The sequence below is a fragment of the Gossypium hirsutum genome, chromosome D04, assembly GCF_007990345.1.
Source record: "Gossypium hirsutum isolate 1008001.06 chromosome D04, Gossypium_hirsutum_v2.1, whole genome shotgun sequence".
Taxonomy (NCBI): Eukaryota; Viridiplantae; Streptophyta; class Magnoliopsida; order Malvales; family Malvaceae; genus Gossypium; species Gossypium hirsutum.
The window spans coordinates 16,659,500-16,682,676 of NC_053440.1; the positions used below are offsets into that span (position 1 = coordinate 16,659,500).

Sequence of the window (23,177 nt, forward strand, 5' to 3'; positions counted from 1 at the left end):
GAGACAAGTATTGGTCTTTCGCACTCCCTTGAGTGTCATAGAAAAAGCTTTGCGCTTCACTGAATTCGAAGCTCCTAACACATTCATATAATCGTTGTATTACATCAGGTGGACTCGCAGGTCCCTCCTACCTTCAAACATGCCCATCGAAACCTTGAAACCATGCAGTAAACTCACTGTAGCCAATTCTGGGGCCAAAGGGTTGTTGGAGTAGAAAAGTCAATCTATGTCTCAATTTTCAGGATGCAATACCCTCACGTCCCGTCGTAATGCATCCATCTTGTCTTGCCACTTCCTTGCCTACGAACTTAAAGTTTCCTCCTGCATGGTCAAATTGTCATGAAAATCAGAGTTATCAAATTGTACTTTTCTTTTGAGCTTGTTATTTTACTTTAATAACTCCCGCTGGAGAGCTTGCTGTTGCTCCATCCCTGCATTCTATGCAACCATTTACTCATTCATCAGCCTCATCTGATCCTGAAGAGCGAAGAACTGCTACTGAGGTGTTTCCTGGTTTAGGGGAAGTGGTAACCCTTGACCAATGGGCACTTTGAGGTCCAACAGACCAGAAACTCTTTGATAAGCTGCATTGCCGAAGTTTTCTGGCCTATCAATGAACTATTCTGCAAACAAGTCCGCCTTATTGGGTTGACTGTGTGAGTCTGATACTCCAGCCTATCCAGACGAAAAATAGAAGAGAAAGTTCTCATTTGGACCATCTTCAACTTCCAAACTGAAGAAAACTGAAAAGACTAAAAAATCTAACGATCGAAAGTTTGTCCACGCTTATCGCACCAATTGTTGAGTAATTTTGTATCATATCATATTAATGGAAACATTCGAATATTTATACATATTATCATTGTTCATGACATAACCCTACTGTTCATGACTTGACCCCACTATTCCCAGGACTGACCCTCTGAGTAGACCTTGGGCATGCTGGGCACGTGTTCCATTCTGGATCGCCTGCTAGAGTACGCGGTCTCCATCTTGCGAGCTATTTGGGTACATTTGAACAGAGACCGCGAGCCCCTTTGCTATCCTTTCGATGTTCACCTCAAATTCATCCATCTAGCGGGTCGCTGGTAGGCAACCCAAATCCTATCTGGAATTCAGGTCGGTGATTACTAATGTATAACAATTCGAAATCCAAATATAGTTCCATAATTTTATATTATCATTGATGATATAAGATTTCGTGAATCAAATGCCCCTTAAAATGTTAGATTTAAATACTTTTGACTTTTAGGATGTGTCTAAACACTACAGAGTAAAAGGATGAAAAAACAATCAATTTGATAGTAATTACACTCTCTTGTAAGTACAAGTAATTCTAATTTTCTAGACGTGTTTGTTTGATAAAGTATAATTATATTGAAATCCTCTTTTTCATGTTTTGTAATATAAATTGTAATTACACAACTATGTAGTTTTGAATTCTAAAAAAAAATAAAGAAAAGAATATTAACTTTTATAAAAATTATCAATAATACCTGAAAAAAATCTAAACAAATCAAATTATGTTATGAAATATGTTATTCCAAAAGAGTATTCTGCAATATGGTTACCAATAAATTTAACAAGAAAAATAAACATCTTATGCAAGTTTATTTAATTACCTTAGCATTTCATATTTGTTGGGCATTCCCTCTATGATATTAAACATATACTCATTGTTATCATCTTGGTATTTGGTCAAGTATAAATGATTAATAATAAATACTATTTAATTTAGTTAAATATTTAGTAGGTCAAACTGTGTGGAAAATCATCTCAAGTAAATAAAATTTTTAGAATATTTAGATGGTAAAATAAAATAAAATATAATTATATTTTAAAAATAGAATATATGCTACAAAATAAAAATACTATTGTTATTGTATAAAAATAATTTCTTAAATTTAAATCAAGTACAAATACATTTAAATAGCTATAAAGTAATTAGATTTTAGTGTGATTGTTTGTGATTATTCGTGTAATTACTCCCATTCTCACATTCCTTCTTGATAATTAAAGAGTGAAATGAAGATGTTCCAATTATATTTAATTCAACGAGACCCACTATTTTTAATATATTTTAAAATTTTATATAATTTAAAAATTTACGTTTAAAATGAACCTTAACAAAATGATATCTAGATTTAAATAAATTTGAATGTTTATTTGTCCAAATTCTTTTTGGATTTGAATTTTTTTAAAATTTTATTTTTGTTAACAACTGTTATTGACATGGATCGTCATGTTAACATCACAACGATTGACTCAGCAAAAGTTAATGACCATATACAAAAAGTAATGGTTAATGATAAAAACTGTTACTAAAAGGGCTTAGTCTATGCGTTCTTAATGTTTTATGGTTTAATTAGGTGCGTTCTTTAGAAGAACTTAATTACTTTTTCTCTGGATAATTTTATTCGATTTATTTGGATAAAAGTAATATTTAGTGATTGACACTCGTAGGGATGGTCTTATTATATTACTTGTATGATAGTGTAATTTTTGACCGACAAGAATGCAAGCGAAATTGAGATCAAATGCTTCAAGCGTTTCAATCCATTTCTGAAGAAGAAGATGACATTCGAGAATAATAAAATGTAAACAACTATGATCGAAGAAAAGAAGGAAGTGAAGCATATTTGGATTTAAAAGACTCGAATACAAACTTTTATATTTAAATTGAACTAAAAATAATCTAAACTCGAATATAAGCTTCTGATTTAACTTATATATTTTTCGAAAGAAATTTAAAATTGTATAGTTATAAAAATAAAATAAAAAATTAGTTGAATTATTAAAAAGATTGACATAGATTTAAAGCTATTATTGACATAAACCGTCATGTCAACGTCACAACGGTTGACTAATCAAAAGTTAATGATCATATCAAAATAGTAATGGTAAATGACAAAAACTGATATTAAAAGAGCTTAATTACTTTTTCTTAATCTTGATAATTTTGTTCTATTTATTGATGATTGGCATTATAATTAGTAACAGCTCTTCGAAGGAATGATTTTATCATTTTACTTGTATGATACTTATATTTGCATGTGTAATATTTGGTTCAACTTCTCAATTCATTTTTGAAGAAATCTAAATATGATTTTTTATATTTAAATTGAATTAAAAATAATCTAAACTCGATTTGAGTATTTTTCGATAGTATTTTAAAATTGTATGGTTATAAAAAAAATAAAATTAGTTAAATTGTTAAAATAAAAAAAGTCCTTAAATATTAGCTTTGATTCCATTAAAATAAGGCCTGCGATGATGGAATTAAATTGGGTTTAACCGAATGCAAATGAAGTTTATATATAGCTAGACCTTTTGGACCAAAAGGGAAAAAAGGTTTAAATACACTAAGTCCGGCAGCTGGATAATCCAGTTTTGGTTTTTGATTTGATCATCTATCTCGGCCGCGAGACAAGGATGAATTTAGTGGAAGGTTTACTGACTCAAATCCAGGGGCTATCAAGCACCGCCTCCGATGTTTTATCCCTACAAAATGTGCTTAATCAAGCTGATGAGTCGCTCCATGCCGAGTCCACTCGGTTGTTGCCTTTTCTCGACCAACTCGACCCTTCCAAACACTCTCTCGGTTACCTCTATTTCCTGTGAGTTCCTTTTCAAATTGGGTCTTCAAAATAATCAAATTTTCGATGTCGAATTTCGTGAAGGTTTCTTTCTGTTTTCCCCTTAAAAAGATGATCTGGGCATTGTCTAGAATTTGTTGTTTAATTGAACATTGAATCTTGAGTATTTTTGTTGATGTCTAGAGTTTTTGCTGAATATAAAATCTGGGTTTTGTATAAACTTACTAAATCTTTGTGATTTCGCATAAGGTTTGCTTATATTTAGGAGGAAAAGTAATATTTATGAATCTTATTAATGATTCAACAGAGAGGCTTGCACTGCTGGTCCAGTTACAACAGAATCAGCTAGTTCATTTGTGTTAGTCATTGCCAGATTTATCAGTTCATGTGTTGCTGAGCAAATACGCTTGGCTCCTGATAAGTGTATGTTACTCTTACTTTGGATCAGATTGTTATCGAGATTGGCAAAGTTTTTGCTTGTCAGTTATTGATACTTGATATGTTCTTGTTGATTTTAATGTGCTTGGCAGTTATATCTGTTTGTAAGAGGTTCAAGGACCAAGTTCTGTTGCTTGAGGAACCCTTGCGTGGCGTGGCTCCAATGCTGACTGCTGTTCGGAAGCTTCAGTCTTCGACTGAACATTTGACTACTTTACATCCCGAGTTTCTTTTACTTTGTTTGTTAGCAAAGTGTTACAAAACCGGTCTCTCCATTCTGGAGGAAGATATTTTCGAGGTTGATCAGCCAAGGGACCTTTATCTCTATTGCTACTATGGGTCAGTTGCTTCAAACTATTCCATTTGCATCTGAATTTCACATTTAATCTTTGTCTGTTATAGGTCCATTGCTTCTAAAACTGTCCAATTTGCATCTCAGATTTTGCATTTAATCTTTGTGTATTCAGATGCTTAGTTATTAGGAGCTCTTATCCTTTCCTTTAACACATGTAATCTCTTAAGGAAATTTGCTCCCTTCAATAGCCACATGTTACATCTAACTTTTTCCTTTGTCATTATGAATTCATTTTTTACAAGAACCAAGCAGCAAAATGTTGTTACCTACTGAAAGTGAAAGATATATCCTTTAAATAATTGATTTACTCCTCTCCAATCTTAAATTTGACATTATTCTCCTTGATTTGCTTGTTCCACTAATTTAGCATCAGTGAGGGGAATCACTGATAGGTTTCTGGTTTGACATTGCGTCAGGGGAATGATATGCATTGGACAAAAGTGTTTTAGGAAAGCATTGGAGCTTCTGCACAATGTATGCTGTTTCTTTACAGCTCTTTTATTCACTTCTTGTCAGCTGCTAGAACAAATTATCCTATTTTTATGTGCTTTATGGTAATTGTCTAGGTTGTGACTGCTCCAATGTCTACCATCAACGCTATAGCTGTTGAGGCTTACAAAAAATATATATTGGTCTCTCTTATCCACCATGGACAGGTACGTTATTTATTTGACATTGTTTTATGTATTTAGAATGTATGGACGAATCCTTTAAAAAGGAAAAAAGAAGGTATGGACATATTAGTTCCCAATTTGGAGGCTATGGCTTGAAAAAGTGAATCGTTTGACCATTTAGACCACATATACATTTGCAACTCAGTCTTTTGCTCTTCATCTCTGAATGGTGAAATTTCCTTTGATTATTCCATTCCCTTGGTTACAGCTTTCTACCAGTCTCCCCAAGTATGCTTCAGGAGTTGCTCAGAGAAACTTGAAGAGCTTATGTCTGGTACATTTCAATTCTCGGACTAATGATGTTGAAGGTTTTGTACATATATAAAAAGAAATATCCCTCTACTTCAATAGTTATCTTTTGTTGAGTTTACTGATTAACATTTTTCTTTTGTTCCTTGGGTAGTCATATATCGAACTGGCAAATAGTTATAACAATGGGAAAATTGCAGACTTAGAGACTTATGTACAGGCAAACATGGAGAAATTTGGAAGTGTAAGTGCTGTATCAAATAATTTATGCATACTCCTGTGCTTTATTTATTTGATGCTCTGAAAGAAGTTTTGTGCTTTTACCAGGACAACAATCTAGGTTTGGTGAAGCAGGTTGTATCATCTATATACAAGCGAAACATCCAGAGGTTGACCCAGACATATTTAACGCTCTCACTTCAGGACATAGCTAACACGGTGCAACTGAATAGCCCCAAGGAGGCAGAAATGCATGTCCTTCAAATGGTAATGTTGGATCTTCTGTTTTAGTTAATTGGGTAAAGCTTCATAGCATCTGTTTCATATTTCCACTGTTGACATGTTCATGTCAAACTTCAGATCCAAGATGGTGAGATATATGCAACAATCAACCAGAAGGATGGAATGGTTAGATTCCTAGAGGATCCTGAACTATATAAGACCTGTGAAATGATAGAGCATATTGACTTATCGATCCAAAGGTACACTCTATAGAATAGACACTGCTATCATGTTTTGCTTGAATAGATAATTTTCTATTGCTTATGAACATACTTGTTTAGAAATAGTACTTTTTCAAGATTGGCATTTAGTATAATTTATAACAATCTACAATACGAAAATCCTGATTGGATTTGAGTTCTTGATTCAAGTGATACCTACTCAGGGAATTAACAAAATGTCCTAACAATAACAAAAATCCAGAGTGGGTGAGCAATGGTTCATTAGAAAGAGTTGCAACGCATAATGTTATTGATCATATAGATATTTAGTGGGGCACTGGTGATTATTTGTTTGGCACTTTCAATTATAAACAAAGCTTTATCAATTGATTTTCTCCCCCTTTTTTCTGGTGTTCCATTACAGGTTGATGACCCTCTCAAAGAAGCTGACTGTTATGGATGAACTCATTTCATGTGATCCATTGTATCTAGGAAAAGTGAGCCTGCCATTTCCATTCATCAAATTGTTTTAGTTAATATGTTTAAGAACCATTGATTTGTAACTATACAATACCTTTCTGTGTCCAGGCTGGGAGAGAGCGACAAAGGTTCGACTTTGATGACTTTGACAGCGTTCCTCAGAGGTTTAATATTTGAGAGCGGTAAATGACAACTAGAAAGATGCTAGACATACCAATATATGTTCAAATGGCTCTGAGTTGTTAAAGGAGGTGGCAAATTTTCTTAAGTAGATTTGTTCACTTAATCTATGGGATGTGTTTTGCTCTTACAAGAGATATTATTGAACAGAGTGATGGAAGACTAGCTTTTGCACATTACTTGAATAGATTCAATTGATTTCCATATAACTACTTCTTGCCCTTGCTGTATTTTCTCATTTATCTAATAATTGAAGTTGAGACTAGTTTAGATAGTTAAGTGTAGCAATGGAACAGTTTGAACAGCCTCCCGATTCACGGAGGCTGAGGCTGAGGATGAAGCATTTTCATAGTAAGTGAATTGCAAATTTCATGCTAGTGGGAAAGAACAGAACAAGAACAAAAACAAGGAACCTGAGGAAGAGGCAGCTCTGTTGATGTGAAAATGGTTTGAATACTAGAAATCACCTACAAAGAGTAGGGTCTCCAAAGTTGAAGTAATTCTAAGGTTCATACAAACACGCTTGAGGCTTTATTACTGATAAAAAGTTTTCTCACGGAAAGCTAATTAGCATTTATGTGATTTGAGTTGATGCTTGTGATTAATTAATTATAGTGTATGCTACTTGCTGTAAACTAAGATCATAAGAAGGATTAATTCAAATTCTCAAAACTAACTGGAAATAAAAGATGCTTAACCATATATAAAAAAGAAATATATCGACAAGTTTGACATTGTTGTTACAGTAATTTTACAATAATTTAGAGAGAAAATAGGTTTAAAGGCAATATCATGTTTAGGAAATGCATAAAGAGGCTACCAACTTTCAACTCTAAGAAATCGGTAGAAATCAAGATCAAAATACCACATGGTTTCTTCATGGTTCACATAAAAACACCCTGATTTTTGTTTGCCCCTAAGCCAATACAATCCAAGTATACCCCAGTCTAGACCCCACTCTTCTTCTCTTATCCCTTCCCTTCCCCAAAAATAATATCTTCAAGAAAAGTTACAAACCTCAGCCGTCTTCTCGCTTCTCCAGTTTCTTTCAAGCAGCTTCCTTCATGGAGCTCACTTGTTTGCATAACAAATTCAATTTGTCTGCTTTGCCTCACCTTTCACTTCCATCCTCCAAGAACCCTAACCCCAGATTCTTTTCTAGAAAAAGGAACAATCTTTGTCTGGCCTCAACTTCTGATACCCTTGTGACTGGCTCCGGAAAAGAAGTTAGCAGCAAGAAAGATGCTGAATTGGGGGACTTGAAATCTTGGATGCACAAAAATGGCTTGCCACCCTGTAAAGTTGTTCTCAAAGAGAGGCCTTCTTATGATGAGAAGCATAGACCTATACATTACGTCGCTGCCTGTGAGGATCTTCGGGTAATTAAAATGGCTTAAATTATTTGGTTCTGTTTGGCGTATTCTGTTCTGGGATCCTGTCAAAATTGCCATTTTTTTTTGGGTTCTTTGTTCTTGGTTATGTAGGCGGGTGACGTGGCTTTTTCGGTGCCGAATTCATTGGTTGTAACGCTTGAGAGAGTGCTGGGAAATGAGACTGTTGGTAAGGTGCATTATATAAGGTGTTGAAGATTTCATATAGCAATGAATATTCCTTTCAATACTCGAAACTTGATTTATATGAGGGGTTTTTGTGTATACATGAAATATCTTGGTAATTTTCTTCGAATGGGCGAAGGGTATTATGGACTTAAATGGTAGTTTAGACCGTAGTTACAGCTGTTTCTCTACATTTTTGTTCCTAGTCTGCCCTGTATATTTCTAACTTGCAAATCTAGATATTGTAGAGATTTGTTTGTCCACCTACACTTCTATAGCGTTGTGGTAAATGTTGACTAATAAGAGGAGGAGATAAGCAATGTAGAGTAGGATTCCATTTCTTTGCAGCACTTAATGGAGCATCTATGTTCAGAATTTTTTTTGTCTTTTTTGCACTTAATTTAGTTGTGTAATTACCCTGACCTTTTCTAATTTATACAGCGGAACTTTTGACAACAAACAAGTTGTCAGAATTGGCATGCTTAGCTTTGTACTTAATGTATGAGAAGAAGCAAGGAAAGAAATCATTCTGGTATCCATATATTAGAGAGCTTGATCGCCAACGTGGAAGGGGCCAGCTGGCTGTGGAATCTCCACTTCTATGGTCAGATGATGAATTGGCTTACCTAACGGGTAGCCCCACTAAGGTAGCTGCAAAAACACATTGTCTTTTTATCCCCTTACCCTTGTTATTTTTCAATATCTGATTTACTGTTTTTTAGTTCATTGAATTTCATGACCGAGTTCTATTGTTTGCAAGTTAGGCTGAAATTCTTGAAAGGGCTGAAGGAATAAAGAGAGAGTATAATGAGCTTGATACTGTTTGGTTTATGGCTGGGTCTCTCTTTCAGGTATTGTCTTTCATCTTTTTTCTTTTTCCTTTTCAAAACTTAAGAGTTTAGAGTGTGACCGTAAATTTTTCTTTATTTCTTTGCATTGTAGCAATATCCCTATGATATACCTACTGAGGCCTTTCCATTTGAGATTTTCAAACAAGCCTTTGTTGCTGTTCAGTCTTGTGTGGTGCATTTACAGGTAAATTCTCTTTAGATGATAACCTTTTGCCGTTTTCCCTATTTTCCAAAAAGTATATCGTCGACCCTTGAGGACTCACCAGATGGCAACTTGTTTGCTAAACCTTGTTGATAGCATTGCATATACTGAAACCCTCTTTTATTTTTCTCATTTACTGGAAATTTTGAAACGTTATGTTTGAGTGATAAACTGAAACTTGTTTGTACTCAGAAAGTACCTTTGGCTCGGAGATTTGCATTAGTTCCTCTTGGACCCCCATTGCTAGCTTACAGGAGCAATTGCAAGGCAATGTTAAGTGCTGTTGCTGGTGCTGTTGAACTAGTGGTTGATCGCCCATATAAGGCTGGGGAACCTATTGTTGTCTGGTATAAATATGTCTTTTTATTGTTCATAACATTGATTTCTATTTCGGTTATGCTCAAGCATTGAAACCTTTGCCTTTTATATTATTGCTCCATTTGTATATACCAAAACAAAATTTGACATTAGTACATTCTTCTTTTCTTAGGTGTGGACCACAGCCTAATTCGAAACTTCTTATAAACTATGGTTTTGTTGATGATGATAATTCTTATGATCGCCTGGTTGTTGAGGTAAAATCTGGATTTTCCAACTCTTATTGCAATTTCATGGATTTCTTTGTCATCCGTTTTATCTGTTTAATGAATACTCTTATTGCAATTTCATGGATTTCTTTGTCATCCGTTTTATCTGTTTAATGAATAAATGTCTTGCATGCTTAAATATCTTATATATTTTGAGATAAGGATTTATTAAAGCAATGCGTAGGATTCAGTACAAGACTTATAAGATGATGGTATCAATGAGATTGAGATTTTGTGTTTTTGTGTGTCATCCATGTTCAGAGTTTTTATTTACTGTGTTCAGGCAGCTTTGAATACTGAGGATCCTCAATATCAAGACAAGAGACTGGTTGTTCAAAGAAATGGAAAACTATCTGTACAAGCTTTTCCTGTATGATCTCAAACACGATATAAGTTCGCTTATTGTAAGATATTGTCCTCCCGGTCTTTATTTTGTACATGCTGCAGGTTTATGCAGGGAAGGAAAAAGAAGCTGTCTCGGATATGCTTCCATATTTGCGATTAGGCTATGTTTCAGATCCTTCTGAGATGCAATCTGTCCTTTCTTCTCAAGGTCCAGTCTGCCCGGTGAGTTCATTTATTGCAAATTGTTAATTGCCTAATTTATTCACTGCATGACTAAATCCTAATTGCAAGTTTCCAATATATGATTTGTGAGAGTTCTACTCAAATTGATATCCTAACTTATTCACTTAGATGACCAAAATGTGAGTCAGGTAGCTCATGTTTTGTACAACCATGATTCTAGCTGTGCCTTTGATAGGCAATTAAAGTTCCAAAAATCATTTAGTCAAACTAAGTGGAACTCTTTCTTTTCTTCCCCCCTTCCTTCTAAAATTCTGGTGAAATGTACTTTCCATAATAGGTGAGCTCATGTATGGAACGAGCGGTGCTAGACCAGCTTGCTGATTATTTCAAGAGACGCTTGGCTGGCTACCCTACTACACTGAATGAAGATGAGTCATTGGTAATGTTGGTTCTCTTGACCAAGTTGATGATTAGATCTCAACTTATGGTGAAGTGATTTTAACAAACATGTTTTTGTTACATTAGTTGTCAGATCCAAACTTGAATCCCAAGAAACGAGTTGCCACTCAGCTTGTTAGGTTGGAAAAGAAAATTCTCCATGCATGTTTGCAGGCAACAATGGATCTGATTGACCAGTTACCTGATCACACTGTGTCTCCATGCCCTGCACCTTATGCCCCCCTGTTGAAATAAAAGGTATTTTCTCTCACCCACTCTCCTCTCTTGTATTTGTACCGTCAACTTGATATTTGATACTCATTTTCATGTATATTTCAATGAACAGTCTGCTGTATTACCAGTCTTGGTTTTAACTAGGCAAAATAGTGGAAGTTCTTTGCGCTACTTGGATAATTTCCCCTGTCAATGGGAGAGTATATATCAGGTCAGTTCAAGGAACTTGCAATTACCATATGGCTAATTAGCATTTCATGATTCTGCCAGCCCTTAGAAATCCTTAGCAACTATGAATTGACTCTACTTTAACCAAACTGGGGTATTTTGAGAATATATCATCTTGATGGTAGAGAAACTAGGAAAATCTCTCAAAAATGGTGATTGGCCAAATACTTGCTGAATACTTTATTATCATTGCACAGACATTTACACTTGACTTTCTGTCTTAATGTTCTACATGGTGCCTTTGTTCTTCATATTCTTGCAGGTAGATTTAAGAATCTGCAACCTCTAAGGAACAATATGGAATAGGGGAAGTTTGATGGTGGATCTAATAGGGCTTTAAGAGAACGAATCATGCTTGTTCTTCTATTCCAAGATATTGGATGCCGTGATGTGCCTTTAATGAATGGTTCTTCAACATGCATAAACTCTTCGTTTGCTTCTTCCTTCTTGCATATAATTTTCTTTCTCTTATGCCCTTCAAGTGGCTAGCTACAACTTGTGTTTGAGTAGTAGTCTGTATGTTATGTACATATGAATAAACGATGCTAACATTTTTTCTGTTAATAAACTGCTATAAATCAAAATTGAATAGGAAAAGATTTAATCAGACGTTAATTTTGGCTCTATACATCTCTCCAACGACCTTCATCGGCTGTGGATTATCTGGTCCTCTGTCTGGTTGCCCTGATGTAAAATACAAATATCCATCCCAGAAAGCAGCTAGGGTAGTCTTCACCCTGTAAGGAAGCTTTCCAATCACTGACCAAGTCTGCAATTACCAAATTTATATACCCTGTTTAAGTTGGTTTGCATGATATTTGTTGTAACTCTGGACCGCAAGTGATTGTAGATATTCAAATTCGAACTAGGAATGTTTTAGAATGAGAAAGCACATACCAGTGAGTCTAAATTAAACTGAAAAACCTCCCCAACAAGTATCATCCTCTTGTTCACTGGATGCTTTTCTGTTGTACCGCCTGTAATTATGATTGAGTTGTTGACAATCACCCAAGAACATTCTATATGGGAGTTTGGTTTTGGCATTGGAGGTAAGACTTTCCATTTCTTCATTTCACCTTCTAGCAAGTAAACATCACCGTACACCACCTGAAGATGATGAATATAGGTTGAGAAAAGCCAAGAAAATGGAACATCAAACATAGAAAAACATGCCATAAAATCTCCATTAACTAGCTGTAACATACCTCATTCCTGCGAGAACATTTGAAGATAGGAGATCCAGGTTTTGCCATAAAATCTCCCTCTTGACCACCGATTACAAACAGCCGATCATTGTACACAACACAAGCTCTGTTAAAACGTTGGGTTGCATGATTAGATCATGTTAAAAAGGGAGGTTGGGAGGGGACGGGTAGGGAAGGGAATCTTGAAAGAATGTCTCTGAAAGAGCAGTAGCGAGACCTGTGTGGTCCTCCACGAGGAATCGGGATCTCGGAGTGCCAGTTTTTCTCCAATGCATTGCCATCTTTTACAGCTATACTCCAATGCTCCAATCCAGGCGTGTGGCGGTTTTCTTTGCTGCCCCCCATCACATGGAGTCGGCCTCTCCACAGCTGAGTTGCAGGAGCGTACCTAAAATTTTCAATTGTTGAAAGCTGCAGTGTTATGGAAATTCATAAAGTATGGTGTGATCCATGTAAATACGAACGAGAGTGACTTGCCTAGGGACAGGTAAAGGAGGAAAGTCATGCCATTGCCTTGTCTGAGTATCAAGAACATAAGTTGCAGAAGTGGGGCCTCTACATTGGGGGCCATACTGACCTGACACCACATATATTTATCTCCCATCACTGGCCACTCCTAAATGTGAATTCGCCATGTATTTTGGTGCATCAAACCTCGCAAACCATGTATTATCTGTGAAATTATACACATCTACATGAGAATGCACCTGCATGACACCCAACAACATTCAAGACAATGCTTAAACCTTCGAAGATGAAAAACAATTAAAAGAAATAATCTTTACATAGTCGAGGGTGCCATATCCTGAAAGAACATAAAAAAGATTGTTAATCTGTATTGATGATCCATCAAGTCGTACAACCGGTGCTGATGGCATTTGTTCCCATGGCAAATCAGGTGCTGGTATGTCCGCAAATGTTGCTGATATGAATCGCTGAGAGCTACGTCCCTCTCCTACCTACAAATACATTTGGGAAACGTTAACAGTTAAAAAGTGGGATATTGCAGTCCATTAAAAGGGAACAAAACCTTGGTAGAAATTTTGGGGTCTTCTCCAGCTCTTGGGACGACAAAGAAAGGAGGTTTGTGAGACACCCAATTGGAGGTGAAGCTAAGATAAGACGAGTAGAAAGAACAAGAAGAAGCGAGATTTAAAATGCAAGCCAATCCCACAAGGCAGGCAAAGGTGACAAGCAATACAAATTTGGTGCAATTGTTGTTCTTCCATTGAGGTTGATGATTTTTTGCCATTTCATTTGAGGGTGGTTGATCATACGAGTGTTGGTGTTTCCAGTTCTATTTATCCTTCTGAGACACGAAATGAGAAGACGAAAGGGAGCCAATGCTTTTATTAGAAACGCACAAAAGAGAAGCGACAAAGATTGAGAGTATTACTGTGTGTTATTTTATTTCAGTTTTTTTGGGAAATTCTGAAATCCAGGGACATTCCTACATTGCTGTTTTCACGGTCTTTCTATTTCTTGGGGATGGCAACCACAACGGTGCGAGCCAATGTGGTTGGTTTTTTTTTTACTAAATTCAATCTGACTTATTTTGGCTAAATTACCCATATGTGATGTTTTTTTTAATTGTCTTTTTAGGTCATTTATTTTGAAAATTAGAGAAATAGACCATCTTTAGAAAGAGAAAGCGCATGTAGCTGGGCGCGCTTTCTATACAGTTGGTAGGAAAGTAAGCCAACGACTTTTTAAACGTTGGCAACAGTAAAATTTTTTAAAGGGCCAATTGTAAATTTTTTCCTTATAAATACCAGACCATTCTTCATTCTTTTCACTTAAATCCAATTCTCTATTCTCTCTAAACTCTCAATTCTCTCAATTTTCTCAAGTTTTGTTCGAAATTTTCCTATACCGTTGTTTAAAAATACTACAGTTTTATTTAATTATTTTGTATATTCATTTCGATTAAATTTTCACGAATGGCAAGCTCTCTGATTCGTTTCGACGACAAACACATTTCCGCTGCTCAAGCGATAATGCTAAGGAGAAATTTTAAAATTTATTATTTTCAATTAAGTTAAATTTAAAATTTTTTAATTTTTAAAATATTTTAAAATATTTTATTTTATTAAATATAAATAGGTGGATGATCGTGTTTTGGAGGGGTTCATACATAATTTGTCAAAGAGCTTAGACATCGAAATTCGTGTTTACTTGCAAGACGCGAGATTCTTGCATGCGTCTCGTATGCTCGGGGGCTACAAACTCAATCCTACACTTATCAATGCGTTGTAGAATGATGGAGGCCCCAAACACACACTTTCCATCTTCCATGTGGTGAGTGTACAATCAAACTCGAGGACGTAGCTTTACAACTCGATTTACAGATGGATGGGCCAATTATTACGTGGTCAACGATCGTTCTCGATAAAGATGACCTTTGTGAGGTATTTTTGGGAAATGTGCCGAACAAGTTTCAAAGTGGTCAAATAGATATGAAGTGGTTGGAGATTAATTTCAAAGAACTTCCTAAGGATGTGCCCGACGTCGTACAAAAACAATACACTCGAACATTCATCCTGAGGTTAATCGAGGGCATTCTAATGCCCGATAAATCTCAAAATTTGATACACATAAGGTGGGTACTACACCTAGTCGACTTCAAAAAATGCAGACGACTGAGTTGGGGATCAGCCGTGTTGGTCACGTTGTACCTGGAGTTGTGTCAGCTGACGGAACTGGATAAGATGTCAATTAATGGTTGCCTTCTCTTGCTTCAGTCATAGGTGTGGTGGTAGCTACCATTTCTACATCCCCGAGTGAACGGCCCTTATACGTTCCTATTGTGAGAAGGTAAAAATAATTTGACAATAATATGTAGTTAATATAGTAAGTGTTGTTTTTTTATTATATGTTTGAATTAACATACCGCTTGAATAGGTGGAACCATAGGCCGAGTTATGTGGGACTACCAGAGCAGCTCAAAGATATACGGTTGCTGTGTTAGATCAGTGCTCGAAAGCCAAGGTTAGTTATTGATTTTTTTCAAACCTATAATAATTACTCAATGAATTGAAATTTAAAATTTCGTACATAACATAACTTATAATTGTGCACTGCAATTTGAATGGATGCCATACGCTGATCCGAATATCATAGAATGTGTTCCACTCGAATTTTTGGCCATTCAGAGTATGTGGGACGCGAAGGTGCCATTGATAGTGTATGTGATGGTGGAGATTCACGAATCGGATTGAGTGATGCGACAGTTTGGGTGGAGGCAAAAAATTTCGCCGCCACCGCGAGACATGGAAGCACTGCACAAGCTTGATTTGCTGGGGAAGACTAACGAAAATTGAAGAGATTACCACAAGGAGTACATCGACATTTTGGGTTATAGGATAGAATTCTTAGCCATCTGCGAGCCTTTTATCTTATCGGACATGACGATCTGTTCACTGTACATGCCTTAGTTCAGAGTTACTGGCAAACTATATCTACTGTAGGTGGAGGCGAGGATTAGGCAACTTCACCAAAATAGGCCACGATGACCGCCCAACAACATAGGTTCGTCCCCAACTCCAACCCAACAAATTCCACCAATATCTGCACCACATCCTGATCAGTTCCATAAATTTGTTCTTGTTCATTTCACTAATCTCATGTTTTATTCACAAGCATCACTTTTTGCACCACACTATGCACCACTGCAGCACCTTGCACCTACACCTCCCGTAGATACGTATTTTGAGGCACCTCCGTCCCCAACATATTACAGGATGTCGACGTCGATGTTAAAGCAAATATTGACTCAGATGCTGGTGCATGTACCGACACCGATGGCAACACCAATACTGTTATCAATGCCCACATCAATTTTGACGTATTTGAGTTTTGTGATGTTGTACGGTTATTCATCTGTAGTGTTACAAACACCCACCTCGTCGTTATTTTATCGAGGTGGGTCACCGGTGCAACCACTTTCTCGTGGAGTGAAACATGATGGGAGGCTAGGACAACATCGCACTCAAGCATGGAGGAAGGCGATAGAGACGAAGCCGAGAGTAGAGATGAAGATGAAGACGACGGTGGAGATGAAGATGAGTACGAGGGTCAATGTGAAGATGAAGAAGATGAAAACGATGATAACGATCAAGAGGAGGAGCCGACACCACAACTTGTATGTAGAAATCCTACGTGCAATCGTCAGCCACCGTCTTGTGGCAAACATTTGGCCCGACGACTCTGATGATGTATTTTTCATTTACTTTTTGTGATGTAAATATAAATGACATTAAAAAAATGATTTTTTTATATTTCTATTATAACTCTTTTTTTTGTTAAATTCTAATGTAAGTTATACGTAATTTTCCATATATAATATTTGATATGAAATATGTAACTTTGGATAAGTACCTTTATCGAACTAGTGAATAATTAAGGTACAAGGACTAAATCATAAAAATGGTAAAAGTTCAATCGCGAGAGAAATTTTAATTGGTACTTGAAGTAGCGCTTAAAGTAACAAATTTTCCACTATATGAATGTTAGTAGACAGTGGTAAATACAAATGAAATACAAAAAAAAAGAAAAAAATTTATACAAAAAAAGAAGAAGCATTGTAATCAATTTTATATCGCAAAAAAATGAATGCTAGCGATGTTGAGGCCTCGGTGTATCCCACAATATGAAACATGTTGCCTTTGTATACCTTAGGTTTCTACAGTACCTACATAACCTCTATTGATTGTCCTTCTCCTGAACATCTATATTGGTGCGTATTCGAGTGGAAGTCGAACAACCTTTCGAGATGTGACGCAAGTTCATGTTTGGGGCCAACTCAAACAGGGCGCTAGACACTGGCGACCATATACTCTCATTTAGGACATGTGAGAATTCAGATATCCATACATTGTGTATGCATTCTAGCCTGTACACTCGTTAATATAATGTGTGTTCTCAATTCGTACATTTGCACATGTGGAAATTACATGTGTGCTTGGGAATCGAAGTACCTGAAATCTCCCACAATTGCAAGTCCCTTCTGGCAGGTCAACACGGTATGATGCCGTTGACATGTCATGGTCAGGCCTAGCGTACTCCGTGACCCGAAATCTCAAGTTTGGACGCGAGTGGCACACTACATACATAGTGTTCGCTCTATCTGCATTTCGTTTAATTTCTTTCATGACATCCTCGCACCAAACGTAACTGCCCGCTATTTGCCTAGCATATACCGCCGCCAGTTTTGGAAATAAGGCAACCAGACGAAAGTATATTTCTTTAAAAATTAAGGTTATTGATGACACGTTCCTTTTAGTACAAAATTGATGCATTTTGCTAGGTTCATTGTCATGTGTCCGTATCGTAGACCCCTATCATATGATTATGACCACTGTTCAAAGGGCATGTTGGTGAGGTAGTTCGTATCAGTGCTATTGATGGTGCGTAAGTTATCCAACATTTCATGGAAACGAAATTGGATGAACTCGTACCCCGTTGAGAAAAGTATACCCATGAATGCAAACAATGAATGAAATATAGTACAACATGATTGTAGAAATAGTGGCAGCTACGTACCTGTGTTAATGCATAGAGCTCGCTCAATTTTTGAAAGCCATTTTGTGTGGTAGTTGGAGTCGACATGTTGTATACAATACCTATGGTGTGTGTGATCCCAAAGGCTACCATGCTGTTCAATAGTAACCAAGTTTTCGAGTTCTCTATTAGATACGGCACATATGTTGGGCTGTGGGTAAACGAGGTGGTGCAATCAACTAAGAAAGAAATCTGAATCATCTACCTTTTCGGATGGAGTTATTGCTAACACTATCGACAGAATCCTACGATTACCATCCTAGGCAATGACTATCAACAACCGGTGCTCATACCTCCCATACAACCATGTGCTGTCAATTTGTACCAAAGGATTGCAGTACCGGAAAACTTCCCTACATTGATCGAAGTTTGAAAAGAATCGGTGAAACACTCTTTTCCCAAGGACCAAGCGATCATCGAAGTACGGTGGGGGTGTTTCTAGATCGATTATGAAACCTGGTACGTACCAATCTAGTACCTGAAACCATTTCCACAAATCGTTGTATGACCTGTCCCAACCACGATGCAACTTATCCATAGCTTTTTGTTTTGTGACCCATGCCTTATAGTACGATGACGTGTAATCATACTAGCTACGGATGTTGGAAATCAACATTGAGACGAGAATTTTGCGACTCGTTTTCACCATGGGTAGAATTATGTTAGATATCATGTCAGAGTCTAGCCTCGAATGATCTTGGCCTACACCTACGAAGTATACCCATGAAGTTATGTTATTGGCATAAACGAAGACCTTAGTTAGGTCACATTGTAACACCCCCTAACCCAAACCGTAGCCGAAATAGGGTTACGAGGCATTACAAAATATATTGGTAAATTTATGAGCAATTCACAAGTAAATAACAAACATATAAAAATTAAATCATAAAATCCCCTTTTAATGAACCCTCGAAGTTAAATCACATATTAACAATGGAACGGGACTTGTTCGAGTACTCCAAATTTAAAAAAAAAATCAATATAACCCATTTATAAACGTCTAACCTTCCCAGCAATTTTCAAACAACAACCAATCCAAAACCAATGGCACAACTAAAAACAATTTAAACTCAAATATACTTAAATCATGACCAATTCATTAACATAGTAATTTAATAACTAAACATTCATAATATCATTCAAAATTAACTAATAACTTCATTCATTTTCCATTCTAACATAATGCCAAATTATATAATATAATCTTTACCATTTTATTAAACTAATATCAAAATATGGTATACCATTTTTACTATCAACATTACAAGCACATCTATATAACCTATACAACTCCTAGAACATGCCACTTTTAACTAAGGGAGAAAACATCACCAAAATTTACGCTGGAGTCGGGATTGTTCTGGATGCTGAACTGAGACTCTGGACTCCTTTCAACCTGCACACGGAAACAACCGTACGCTGAGTATTTTATACTCAGTGGTAATACCATAATTCAAACTGTAATAACTATAATAAAATATAAATATCAAGTATATAACAATTGATTTTCTCTTACATTAATTCATTCTTAAACTATATTAGTATTAACAATACACTTTTAACTATGTTTTAATCATATGTCATAACTTTAATTACATTTACTACATGAACATTTAGTTCATGTTTTCCATTTCCAATTTCAATTTCAATCAACAATTCATTTTTCTCATTTCTTCAATATTTTCAATATTACGATCAATCAGATTCATATAAATTTCTCATTTCAATTATTCACCCTATTAACAATTTGGACTTTTACGGATACACGGATTCCAACCCAAACACATCAATACGGCACATTGTGCCTAAAACGGTACATAGTACCTGATCAGTATACGACACATAAGTGCCTGAAATGACACACGGGGTGCCTGAAATACGACACATAAAGTGCCTGATATACGACACATAAAGTGCATGATTGGCAAAGCCGATAAATCCCGTACTCTTTCAAATCCTATGGCATGCCAACTATATCCGACTTAGCCCGACTAGTTAATAGGGTATTCCAAATCTCAATTAAATTCTCACTTTCATACCAAATTTAAGGTCACTATTCAATTTTCACTTTTATTTCAAGAATTCATTTTCAATATCAATTATACTTTTCCATTCACTAATCAAAACACAATTCAATACCAACACATACTTTTCTCATTCAATTTAATTTTCCAAATTCAATTCATTAAAGTCACTTACCTTATTATTTGCTTACCATACACATAATTTAAATTTAACATTAAATAATAAATAATTTAAATTATAGTAATACAAACCCGAATTTGCTATATTATTCCTCAATAATCTTCTCCTTTTCTTTGTGTGCCGATGCCTTGAGTTCCTTGTTAGCTACGAAAATAATAATAATAATTTACACTATTAATTACAATATTAATTTATAATAATAATAGAATTTCTATCTAATTTATACTTTAATTCCAATTTAATCCTAACTAAATTTATTTACTTTTCTAATTTAATTCACACTCTATTTCTATTCAAATTTCTTCCAAACTCAAATTTATCTACTAAATTTTTAGAATATTTCACTAATTTCAAAATTTCCTCAATTTAGTCCCTACAACATAAAACTTATAGCCTACTTTAAAATTTAATCCTTTTATCAATTCTAACTAGAAATTCTATCAATCAAACCCCTAATTCAATAATTTGTTCAACATGAATCATGTTAAAAAATCTAAGAACTTTCAAAATTTTAACTTAAATTCAACAAAACTTTGTTCTAAGACTTCTAAAACATCAAAATTAAAAGAAATGACTTGATTGACTTACCAGATTAAAGCTTAAAGCCTCAAACCCTAGTTTTTCTTTTTCTCCTTTCTCCTGCTCTATTTCGAAATGCTCTCTGCTTCTTTCTCCTTTCTTTTTCTTTTGTTTCATTTTTATTTCTTTAATTTCTTTAATTTACTTTATTTTTTTAATTATAATAATATAATAATATATATTTACTTAATTAATAAGCAATACATATTTTATTATTAAATACATGTTTATTATTATTACACATGTATTTACCAACATCACCCACTTGTCTATTATCATCACCATACATTTGTCTTTATTTAATTTATTTTCTTAATATAATAATAATTATTTAAATTAATTTAACATAATTTATATTTAAATAATAAATTTTATAATTAAAATATAACATAAAGATATTAGATTTTTATTACATATAAGCCGCCTCATTTCTTGTTAATGGCTTAATTGCCATCCTTTTTATTTTCTATTAATCTATAATTCAACTTTCATCCCTAATTCAATTTAGTCCTTTTTCCTAATTTCTCTTAATTAAACTAAATTCATCTAATTAAAAATTAATTAGACACAGTACTAGACTCATAATTACTCTTAATAATTATTTACGGACTTGGTTTACTAAGACGGAGGCCCAATATTGTACTTTTTTGATGCCTTTGAATTTTGGGCCATTACACACATTATGTTAGAAAATCGGGTGATCACATCGCATAGCTGCTTCAACACAAGTATGTGGACTGAAATAATTCTTTATCGTCCACAAACCTGTCTTCTTCCAAAAAGATGCCATGATTTTTCATTTGTATCTTCCGTCATGTACTGCACACTTTCCCTCGAATTTCTTTGAATGAGATTTTGTGACGTGATAGTTCACGCTGTCTTATAGTACGATGACATGAAATCATACTGGCTACGGATGTTGGCAATCAACATCAGGATGAGAATTTTAAAACTCACTTTCACCATAGGTAGAATTATGTTAGATATCATGTCGGAGTCTAGCCTCGGATGACCCTGACTTACACTTGCAAAATATACGCATGAATTTATGTTATTAGCAAAAACGAATACCTTGATTAGGTTACATTATGTTAGAATATCGAGTGATCACATCGCGTACTTACTGTAACACAAGTATGTAGACCAGAATACTTCTTTATAGCCCAGAAGCCTATCTTCTTCCAAAAAGATGCCATGATTTTACATTTGCACCTTTCGTCGCGCATTGCATTCTTTCCCTTTAATTTCTTTGAACGAGATTTTGTGACGTGGTAGTTCACGCCATTTTTGAAACTGTACCGTTTCAGTGCAGTATGAAAAACATCTTTGTTGGGATACTCCATGCCATCTTCCAATACCCGGACATTTGACGATGAACTTGTATGGCCAGGTGTTTTGTGCCATCCCAAAACTTTAGGTTAGTTCGTTAAGTTTGCAGTTAATAGATTTGTTTATTATTTTAATAAGATTATTTAGTTAGCCAAGTGAGAACTGGTTAGAATGAAACTAAGATACTGTAGTTGATAAGACTTAAATGATGATAAGTTCACTTAATCATGAAAATCAAGAGTGTTAGTGGAATAATCTGATCCTTCCACTAAATATTGTTTCCATGCTTAGATGTATAAGGATATTAGTGTCTTCACTAAAAGAATTTTGTATTTTCTTTGCATTCATCTTCTCTACATTCTCTGAAAAGTTTAAGTTCAGAAACCTGTCTGAAGTTAGGTTCTCTATATTCATTCAACTCCTACGTTTGTTTTAGCTCTCCAGTAAATACTGATGAACCCTAGGTTATTTTCATAATTATTTACGTATTTTTAACTCTACATGCATAAGTATCAGATTAGTATGTAAGGAAAGAAGCTTTTTGATTCTTGGTTAAGTGTTAATGTTTATTGCATGCATGTTTGTTTTCAATGGTGTAATGATATGATAAGTTTAATTATTTATATTTTAGCTCAAGACACTATAGAAGGTCCGAGTGATAAAGGAAAAGGTCCTGCTATATAGAATTTGCTGTATTTCTAGTGAGTTCCTTCATACTTCCATGTGTATAGTATTATTATTTTATATTTCGTGTAAGCTAAGTGCTTATGCTCTGTAAAGGTAAACTGTGTGTATATGAAAAGTGGTTGTTTAGAGTTGTCAGTCTGGGTCTGTAACACCTGTGTTAAAGTGTAAGAGCCATTCTTCATGCTTAAACCACCACCTACTACTTCTGACAAGAATGATATGGACTGAATCATGGAAATGATGTTAAGGAAAAATAATCATGACGATGCCTTCAATGGAATGTACATTGAACTAGCAAATCGCGATACATAAAAATAATTGTGTAGCCTCTGATAGGGCAAATATATGTTGCAAA

The 23,177-nt window shown here is 35.1% G+C and overlaps 2 protein-coding genes and 1 pseudogene across 3 annotated transcripts; 2 read left to right on the forward strand and 1 right to left on the reverse strand.

Moving 5' to 3' along the window:
- The first annotated feature begins 3,265 nt into the window (after window positions 1-3,265).
- LOC107899702 (COP9 signalosome complex subunit 3) lies at window positions 3,266-6,843 on the forward strand. The gene is made up of 11 exons (XM_016825474.2): window positions 3,266-3,617; window positions 3,904-4,019; window positions 4,127-4,373; window positions 4,806-4,863; window positions 4,956-5,045; window positions 5,272-5,337; window positions 5,467-5,556; window positions 5,640-5,798; window positions 5,892-6,013; window positions 6,399-6,471; window positions 6,563-6,843. The coding sequence occupies exons 1-11, from the start codon at window positions 3,433-3,435 to the stop codon at window positions 6,629-6,631; spliced, it is 1,275 nt and encodes a 424-aa protein (XP_016680963.1). The 5' UTR covers window positions 3,266-3,432; the 3' UTR covers window positions 6,632-6,843.
- A 623-nt stretch (window positions 6,844-7,466) lies between these two features.
- On the forward strand, window positions 7,467-11,873 carry LOC107899701 (uncharacterized). 2 transcript variants are annotated; one of them, XR_001684795.2, is made up of 13 exons: window positions 7,469-8,013; window positions 8,119-8,194; window positions 8,632-8,837; window positions 8,955-9,041; window positions 9,133-9,225; window positions 9,436-9,590; window positions 9,734-9,818; window positions 10,114-10,200; window positions 10,278-10,397; window positions 10,696-10,797; window positions 10,884-11,054; window positions 11,143-11,241; window positions 11,521-11,873. XR_001684795.2 is itself a non-coding variant. In XM_016825472.2 (12 exons), the coding sequence occupies exons 1-11, from the start codon at window positions 7,699-7,701 to the stop codon at window positions 11,049-11,051; spliced, it is 1,494 nt and encodes a 497-aa protein (XP_016680961.1). In that variant the 5' UTR covers window positions 7,467-7,698; the 3' UTR covers window positions 11,052-11,054; window positions 11,521-11,873. The 2 variants fall into 2 exon arrangements, 1 of the variants encoding a protein (XP_016680961.1); XM_016825472.2 differs by lacking the exon at window positions 11,143-11,241 and having other exon boundaries at window positions 7,467-8,013.
- Window positions 11,732-13,715, reverse strand: LOC107898287 (kelch repeat-containing protein At3g27220-like; annotated as a pseudogene).
- Window positions 13,716-23,177: the final 9,462 nt, after the last annotated feature.

Coding starts and splice junctions, on each gene's coding strand:
- LOC107899701 (XM_016825472.2), top strand. CDS start 7,699: ATGGAGCTCACTTGTTTGCATAACAAATTCAATTTGTCTGCTTTGCCT. Junction 10,201..10,277: donor TATCTGTACAAGCTTTTCCT/GTATGATCTCAA, acceptor TACATGCTGCAG/GTTTATGCAGGGAAGGAAAA. Junction 10,398..10,695: donor CTCAAGGTCCAGTCTGCCCG/GTGAGTTCATTT, acceptor TTTCCATAATAG/GTGAGCTCATGTATGGAACG.
- LOC107899702 (XM_016825474.2), top strand. CDS start 3,433: ATGAATTTAGTGGAAGGTTTACTGACTCAAATCCAGGGGCTATCAAGC. Junction 4,864..4,955: donor CATTGGAGCTTCTGCACAAT/GTATGCTGTTTC, acceptor GTAATTGTCTAG/GTTGTGACTGCTCCAATGTC. Junction 5,338..5,466: donor ACTTGAAGAGCTTATGTCTG/GTACATTTCAAT, acceptor TTCCTTGGGTAG/TCATATATCGAACTGGCAAA.